Source organism: Ochlerotatus camptorhynchus, unplaced genomic scaffold (assembly GCF_037179485.1).
Source record: "Ochlerotatus camptorhynchus isolate MF236.1 unplaced genomic scaffold, CSIRO-AGI_Acam_v1.1 ptg000105l, whole genome shotgun sequence".
Taxonomy (NCBI): domain Eukaryota; kingdom Metazoa; phylum Arthropoda; class Insecta; order Diptera; family Culicidae; genus Ochlerotatus; species Ochlerotatus camptorhynchus.
In genome coordinates, this window is record NW_027040595.1 from 3,086,835 (window position 1) to 3,096,398 (window position 9,564).

A 9,564-nucleotide genomic window follows, 5' to 3' on the forward strand; every position below is an offset into this window, starting at 1 on the left:
CAGCACATCAACAGCGATGTGCAATACAATCTAAAATGAAGTGATTTGCTGTTGATTTCATCGTGCTTCGATATGATCTCTTCCAAGGGATTTGCACATCGAATTACAATGTTTGGCAAGTAGTACAAATTCAACAGCAAATCACTTTACATGAACATGATGTTTTGTACAGTGTATGCAAGAGTCTAGGATTGGGCGATCTTTGATCGATCTTTGGAAGATTGATCCTTTTGAGATGGGATGATTTCCGATTTTACGGATCGATTCTATGTCCACAAAAAGATCGATTTTTTCTTTCTTCAACGCCCATTACATACTGTCGTGACCGGACCGAGGTTTCCAGCCTCGGTCACGGCTACACGAATCTCGGCTGCTACGGCCGCTCCGCTTCCATTACTGCTGCTGCTACTATTGTTGCTACTGCTGCTGCTGTTGTTACTGCTGCTGCTGCTGTTGTTGTTACTGCTGCTGCTGCTGCTGCTATCCGTCGTTTCCAAAGTTCGTTACAAGAATGTCTTCAACAAGTTTAGGTAGCTCATATTTATACCATCCGTTTTTTCCTCATTTATCCAGCACTGCTTGCTGTGTCAGGATTTCCTTTCACATCTGTCATGCATCACGCTAATTTAGCTCAACTCAAATGGAGTGTTGCATTACTTGACACAACTCTCAAGTATTTTATTTATTTATTTTATTCATATTTTTATTCCGCATCAACCTTATCTACCACATTCTTCCCCTCCTGTACTCTAGAGTACACATTCAAACTCATTTTGTTTTTGCTAACCCACACAACCAAAACAGTATTGAATCATATATATATATATATATATATATTTTTTTTTCAATTATTTCTATAGAATTCATCATTTCTACATTTACTACAATAATGACATCAGTTTCAACTTTTATATTATCTTCAGTATTATCAGTCATAAGCATCAGGATCTAAATTGACACATGCTTCATTATTACCATCATCATTATTATCAATACTATCATCAATTTCCAGAACGCCATAAACTTCAACAAAAAAAGGATTACTACATAGAGATCAAGTTCAAAATAACCGTGTACATAAACATTTACAATCTTTCAAGCTTGCAATAATTAACATCTTCCACATTGCCTGCAAATGCAACTTAATCGTCAACTTATTACTTCATTATCATTATTACTATGATATAAAAAATGGCATGTCGTAAACATATGAGTGATTACCATCAACTTCAGTTTCATCATCATCTTCAAACCTATAATTAACGGTACCATTGATGTCATCTATAACACAAAAATCAGCGTCAACATATCCATGAATTTCAGCATTCACATATCACATATCATTTAATCATTTTTAACTTTGCATCTATTTCAAGTTCATAATAGATTTCAACAGTATCTTTAATATCACCATTACATGTAATATAAAAGTCACCTTGTATATCCCATTAGCTTCAACATTATTATCACCTTCCATTATGCCATCAATCTCAACATCATCATACAGTTCAATTTGCCCAAATCATTATCATTGCCAATCGTTTTCAACATTGACTCCAACTACAACCTAAAATCACATCATTCGTCGTCTCTAGGCATGACATAAATTTAATAGAATGATGTTTAATCGAATCTTTCAGATTTACAAAGTTTCAGAGAATCGCCAGCAAAATACTTCAAATATGTCAGTTAACCCTGCTTTTATTTTTTTTAAATATACAGCACACTGGAACTTTGACAGCTGTAGTAGAACTCTGTGATAGAGGATGGAAATTTTTCATAAGATTCGCAATATTAATATTCACTTCAATACTACTTCTTTTGCATTAACCATCCATCGTCAACTACAATTAAATTTTTCCAAATACAACTTCTTTATTACCGACAATTTAAATATTGCCAACATCTTTTAAATCTTCATCAAATTCAATTCTGCCATGAATTCCAATATTTTTAAGCTTCAACAATACCATAATTTTAAATATTATCATAATGTTTAATATATCCGTCTATTTTAACATTCATTTCAATTTTCACATTTCCATGAAGATTTTCAACACCACTATACACCAGACTGGCTCCTCATAGGTTTATTTTTCCTACTTCAGGGGCTGTTCATAAACTTCTTCATCACTATCATCTTCAATATTACTGACAAATCCAGCATAATCATCAACTTAGATATTGCAATAATTTTCATCGTTACTACCAAGTTAAAATAACAATCAATTTTTATAATGCCATCCACGTCATCAGTCTCTGTTTCAATATTGCTAAGAATTTATAATTTTTAAATCAATATCAGTTTCATGTTCGCATCATCTTCAACTCAGTAAATAATTCATCGTTACCTTCAACACCAACCTAACCATACACTTTAACATCATCATCAACTTCAATTAAGCCATAATCTTCAACATCATCATCAACGCTAATATTGAAATTGGTGTTGACATCGTCGATACATTACGATCGACTGCAATAATGTCGACAATTTCAACATAAATGTCATCAGCTTTACCGCTGACACCGTCGTCCTTAATCAGACTACATCATCATCTAAAATCACTTTGGACATCAACAGTATCACGAAAATTAAGAAAAAAAAAATCACGGCAGAAATATCAACCTCAATATTAATACTACCATTCACATAACCATAACTAATAAATTCAATTCTGCAGAAGTTATTAACATTATCATCGATGTCAATAATACCATGAGCTTCATCCTTTACTATGCCATTAACTTTAACATCACTTGTCAACTTCAACATTGCCGATTGGTTCAGCATTATAACCAAATCCAATATTACCACAATTTTCAACATTATTGCTAACACATCTTTGCCACAATTTAAAAACTACCGTTAACATCAACCATTTCAGCCTTAATTTTGATTTCAATAATATCATAAACTCACATCAATTTCATGAAATTTACCAATGCCAACGACTTCAAAATAATGCCATCAATTTTATCTGAGTTTTACACCTTTTCTAAGAATTCACTGAAACTCCCTTATTTTTTTAAATCACATGGCCTTAGAATTCTCATGCCATTCACATCTAAATTGTTTCACAATTTTGCTCAGAATTTTCACTATCTAAAACTTTTTTTCGAGATGTCATTTAAATTAATTCGATTCCTTAGAATCTTACAATCCTTTACAATCGACATGGAAGTTTTCACAGAGCAACTTTAAAAAAATTGCTCTGGAATCACTCACTTGACTAGGAGTTCGAGTCAAATCTGTCTTAGAGTTCATTTCAAAACTCTCAAGTACATTTTTACCAAAATACCGTGGTATTTTCCTCTACCGTCCTTCTGACGGGGGAGCTTTTTTCTGTATCTCCCGGCCTACTCCACTGGCCGTTCTGCCAGGGAGCCTACCGGAGACATTTCTCCTCTATCGTCCTTCTGACGGGGAGCTTCTTCTTTTTTTTATCTTCCGGCCTACTCCACTGGCCATTCTACCAGGGAGCCTACCGGAGACATTTCTCCTCTTGCGTCCTTCTGACGGGGAGCTTCTTTTTTTTTATCTCCCGGCCTACTCCACTGGCCGTTCTGCCAGGGAGCCTACCGGAGACATTTCTCCTCTATCGTCCTTCTGGCGGGGAGCTTCTTCTTCTTTTTTTATCTTCCGGCCTACTCCACTGGCCATTCTAGCAGGGAGCCTAACGGAGACATTTCTCCTCTTGCGTCCTTCTGACGGGGAGCTTCTTTTTTTTTATCTCCCGGCCTACTCCACTGGCCGTTCTGCCAGGGAGCCTACCGGAGACATTTCTCCTCTATCGTCCTTCTGGCGGGGAGCTTCTTCTTCTTTTTTTATCTTCCGGCCTACTCCACTGGCCATTCTAGCAGGGAGCCTAACGGAGACATTTCTCCTCTTGCGTCCTTCTGACGGGGAGCTTCTTTTTTTTTTTATCTCCCGGCCTACTCCACTGCCCTTCCGTCAGGGAGCCTACCGGGAAATTTTTTTGTTGTTTTTATTTGTTTCCAGCCTCCAGCGTCAAGGAGCCTACGGAAACAATTTTTACTGCTCCGCCCTTCCGTCGGAGAGTAATTCTTTCCATTACACTATACTTACTTACTGATCTACCGTCTGCGCCATTGTCGTGACCGGACCGAGGTTTCCAGCCTCGGTCACGGCTACACGAATCTCGGCTGCTACGGCCGCTCCGCTTCCATTACTGCTGCTGCTACTATTGTTGCTACTGCTGCTGCTGTTGTTACTGCTGCTGCTGCTGTTGTTGTTACTGCTGCTGCTGCTGCTGCTATCCGTCGTTTCCAAAGTTCGTTACAAGAATGTCTTCAACAAGTTTAGTTTAAATGATCTTTATTTTTGTTTAACTTGGACGATTACCATATAAATTTTTACTAAGTGATTTAATTGCTTTCTTCATCTTTAGGTATGGGCAAAATTCAAAATTTGTTTTACAGAATTAGTCCTAGACTTAGTACACGGTCGACCACCTTGGTGGGATTGGTTTGTTTTGTTTTTAGAATTTGAAGAGAAACTACTTAATACTACTATTTACAGCTTAAAACTAACCTACTCTACTATATACACTTAACCTACTATGTACAAATTGCTTATTAAAGCATGTTCAGAAAGATTGCATTTTTGAATAAATTTAGTTGTCATATCATCAATTTTGGAATCTACTTTGGGAATTTCTGCCTCTTGATGGAGGTCTGCTATTCTTGTGTCGAATGGACGATCTAGGATCATCCTCAACACTCTATTCTGTGCAACCTGGATTTTGTTCCTGTGGGTCTGAGCGCACGATTCCCACACCGGGGCGGCATAGAAGATCGCGGGGGCTATGATCTGTTTGTAAACAGCCAGTTTGTTTTGCCTTGAGAGGCGGGATCTGCGGCAAATGAGCGGATACAAACACCTAACCAAGGCGGAGCACTTAACTAGGGTTTTCTCTATGTGCGAGCGGAACAGGAGCTTCTCATCGAACAACATCCCGAGATAAGTAACATCAGTGGACCACTCGACCCTTGTACCATCCATTATTACGGTACAGGAGGGAGACGGTTTAAGTTTTAATGATTGTCTGTGAAGGAACATGATCGCTTGGGTTTTCGAGGCGTTGATTTTGATTTTCCACGTGGTGGCATAATCAGTAAAGGTGTCAAGGCATCGTTGGAGCTTGTTCGTAATTTCACGAGGCATCCTACCCTTGACGGCTATCGCGGTGTCATCTGCAAACAGAAAGAACACGCAACCGTCTCCTAGAGGAGGGATGTCCGACGTGTAGATGCTGTAAAGCAGTGGTCCCAGCAGACTCCCTTGCGGAACACCTGCTGGGATCGGAAATTGTCCCGAAAGGGAACTATTCAACGACACCCTGAACGACCTTTGCTGGAGATAGTTACGGGTGATTTTCACAAGGTATGGTGGAAAGTTGGAGTTACAAAGCTTGTATATAAGTCCGTCGTGCCAGACATTGTCAAACGCCTTTTCGACGTCTAACAAGGCCATTGCTGTGGACTTGGATACAGCTTTGTTACTCCGGATGTTATTCATCACCCGCACTAGCTGATGATTGGTGGAATGCCCCTTACGGAACCCGAACTGTTCCGGAAGAAGAATGTCATGTTCCTCCACAAACTTGTTTAGTCGGCTGAGGATCAATTTTTCGAACAGCTTGCTCAGCGCTGAGAGCAGGCTAATCGGTCTGTAGCTTGACGGTAGTGAAGGGTCTTTCCCAGGTTTGCGGATCGGGATGATTTTTGCCACCTTCCAGATGCTTGGAAAGTAGTGCAGCTCCAAGCATCTGTTGAGGATGGCAGCCAGCAGCGAGTGGACCCTCGGGCTGATATTTTTCAACGCTAGGTTGAATATTCCGTCAAACCCGGGAGCCTTCATGTTTTTACTATATTTCAGCGCTGAACAAATTTGTTCCTCTGTAATCCGTTCTTCTGGAGGGACGGCACAAGGGGAGGTATCTAACGTCTGGACGCACTGCACAACCTGGTTCTCGAGTGGACTTGGGATTGTAGAGCCAAGCAAATGCGATTGGGCAATGTGCTCCCCAATTGCATTGGCCTTCTCTTCGTTGGTGATAAGCCGTTCGTCATTGACTCTAAGTGGTGGAATGGGCTTGGGGTGAGACTTCAGCACCTTGGCAACCTTCCAGAATGGTCTGGAACGGTCGTCCAGGTTCTGAACGAGCCGCCCGAAACTCTCGTTCCGGATTGAGACCATTCTGGAAGCGATCTGCCGATTCAGATCGACCATTTCGTATTTACGCTGCAGATCCCCAGTCCGCTGAAACTGGCGTCTACGAACATTTCTGAGCCGAATCAAGAGTTTGGTGTGGGAATCAATTGCTTGAAACTTACCCCTCACAGGAACTCGTCGAACGCACTCTTCGTCAGCCACGGATATGGCTTGATGGAGACCCTCCAGAGCCCGGTCGATGTCCTCCACTGTGTCGAGTGGTGGGTTGTCGTCGATGTGGCGGTCGACCACGCGTCGAAACTGGACCCAGTTGACTCGATGGTAGTCCTTCCGCTGGCACGGTGCAGGGGCCACGTTGTAGCCCAGCTCGGTCAGCACCGGTTGGTGGTCCGAACTCAGGTCGTTGACGGCAACCGGCTTGGCTAATCTGGTGTTTGCCAAGAACAGGTCCAGCGTCGATGGGTTGCCCGCCGGTGATGTGAAGGTTGGTTCGTCCGGAAACCAGACGGAATAGAGACCATGCTGGGAATGGTCGAATAGCAGGCGGCCGTTTTGGTTCTGCTGGTAGTTCCGCCAGGCCTCGTGCCGGGCGTTCAGGTCCCCTCCGATTACGAAGCGGGCATTGGTGCGGGTTATGATGGCAAGGTCGTTCTTGAACTGCTGTGCTGTACCATTGCTAACGGTACATTGCCGGGGGCAGTAGGCAACGATGAACCGGACGTTTCCGGTCGATGTTTCCACCTCAACGCCGACGGCCTCGATGATGGAAGTGCGGTAGTGGGGTAGGGTGCAGTACTTGATGCCTTTCTTGATGATGACCGCGACACCGCCCCCCCTGGAGCTGGTGCGATCAAGCCGGACAATGTTGTGGTCGGGCAGCCAGAAGCTGTCACCGGTCTTGAGGTGGGTCTCGGTGAGAAGGCCCACGTCGATGTCGTGCTTGCGGAGGAAGTCTGCAAGCTCAATGTTTTTCGCCCCTACGGAGCGAGCGTTCCAGTTGGCGATCTTTATGGGTTCACGGTCCATAATTAGCGACGAAGGAGATGATAGCTTGGAGCTGTTGTGTTCTTGTTGCGCAGGTGCGCTTGATGATGATGGCCTGGGCCAACAGTGTGACGATCTCATCCGTTGACAGCGGAGAATCGTCTGTAGCTTCACCGGTTGTACCGGCCAATCCCGGAGCAGGGGGATCCGTCGATGGGCCGGAGGCTTGACTGGGTACTGCAGCGGCAGCCGACTGGGCAGCAGCCAACTGTTGGTTGAGCGGGAGCGGCGCCAACACTGGAATTGGCCGTGGTTGGACCGGTGATAACGGAGGAAAGTTCTGCGCGTTGTTTTCCGGGACCTTCTTGCGACCGGGCTGGTTGTTGGACGAGGCCTTCTTCCGGATCTCGGCGTATTCGGCCCGCTTCGGACAGGCCTTACTCGTGGCCTTGTGGGCAGCACCGCAGTTGGCGCATGTGGGAGCGGCTTCCTCGATGCTGTCGCAGTCGTCGATCTTGTGGTTTTTGCCGCATTTGATGCAGCGGCTGGCCATGCGGCAGTTCCTGGTGCCGTGCCCGAACAATAGGCAGTTCGAGCACTGAGTGACGCCACGGTGGGTTGGCTTATACCGCTCCCACTTCACTACGATGTGGAACAGTGTGCGTGTCGTCTGGAGATCCTTCACGGTTGTGGAGTTCTTCTCCAGATGGACCAGGTAGAGCTGGTCACGATACTTGATGGCCTTGCTGCGGGTCATCTTGTGGATTTCGACCGGCTTGAGGCCGTTCGCCTTAATCTCGTCCATTAAGGTGGTGGTGTCCATGTCGTGGAGCCCGCGCAGCACCACTTTCAGCGGCTTGGTGGCCTCGACGTCGTGGGAGAAGTACTCCAGCTTCATCCTGTCCAAGAGGGCCTGGACTGCGTTGTAGTGATTTTCGGCCGAGACCATCAGTTTGTAGCCTTCCGTGCACCGTTGAATGGTGCAGCGAAGGCCCTGCTTAATGTAGAAATCCAGGTGCTCCCATAGCCCGGGAGGGAAGCCCTTCACATAGAAGGGTGGCAACTTAACTTTTTTAGGCACCGTCTCAGGGTCTGACTGCGGCTGGGCTCCGTTCTGCAGGGCGGAGAACGGATTGTTGCTCAGCAGCTTTTTTTGCTGCCGATGCGGTGGCGCTGATGTCTTCAGGTCTGGGTCGTTTAGTTCCGGGAGGCCCCGGCTGCGGGTCCGCAACGCCTGTCGGGACGGGCAATGGGGTTTTCTTCTGCTTCTTCTGAGCTGGCTCGGTGGTCGCGCCGTCTCCTGGGAGAGTCTGTTTTCCCGGTAAGCCGGCACTCGCGTTACCGCGCGATTTCTTACCCATGGCTGGGTCAGCGAGAGCGTCACTATACAACGCGGAGCTAATTCGACTTGCGAACGAACGAACGAAACTAGAGAGAATTCAAATTGACTGAACTGCTCAACAGTCTGGCAGCGAATGATGTCTTCAACAAGTTTAGGTAGCTCATATTTATACCATCCGTTTTTTCCTCATTTATCCAGCACTGCTTGCTGTGTCAGGATTTCCTTTCACATCTGTCATGCATCACGCTAATTTAGCTCAACTCAAATGGAGTGTTGCATTACTTGACACAACTCTCAAGTATTTTATTTATTTATTTTATTCATATTTTTATTCCGCATCAACCTTATCTACCACACATACGTCAATATATTAAAAAAAACATCATATTGTCAATTTTCCTTAAAATATAATCAATATATAAATATTGGCAACATTAATGAAAATTCACTAAAGTGTTTGTTACACAGGTCAATATATTGACATACTGACAATATTATTGAAAAGGTAATATTGATGACGATGGTTTTATGACGAGTATTGTTGAAAACTGATTTTCATTCCACTTGCTCAATATTCTTCCCCTAGCAAAGAGGAGTAATCATGTAATTTTAGGTGCTCTGAGTCATAACAGACGCGAAACATACTTCAATCAAATTTTTTTTGTCGTCGAGCAACGAACTTTTCACTTTCAACCAAATAAATCAGATTTATTTCACAGAGGCCGCCTGTTTCTTCACCACCAGCCGACATCTTCTCCTTCTTTTTTGCATTTCAAGCTACTTGCTTATTGTGTGCTCTCAACTTGGTGTTCTAGGTGTACTTCCACAGTTATTAATTGAGAGCATTTGAAACCTATACAATTTTTGCATCCGTATTATTGTGTGGCAAGTTTAATCATACTCTATTATGCCTAGGGAAGTAGAGAAATTTTCAAACCCGAGAGATTCTCAAAAGACCGGACCAGGAATCGAACCCATCCATCCCTAGCATGATCTTGCTTTGTAGCTCCGCCTTTACCGACTGAGCTAAGAGAGGCAT

At 43.9% G+C, this 9,564-nt stretch overlaps 1 protein-coding gene across 1 annotated transcript; it reads right to left on the bottom strand.

Moving 5' to 3' along the window:
- Positions 1 to 299: 299 nt before the first annotated feature.
- LOC135699246 (sericin-2-like) lies at positions 300 to 9,564 on the bottom strand. The gene is made up of 3 exons (XM_065219449.1): positions 9,500 to 9,564; positions 4,095 to 4,277; positions 300 to 480 (listed from the first exon to the last, which is right to left on the bottom strand). Exons 1-3 carry the CDS (start codon positions 9,562 to 9,564, stop codon positions 300 to 302), a joined length of 429 nt encoding a protein of 142 aa, XP_065075521.1.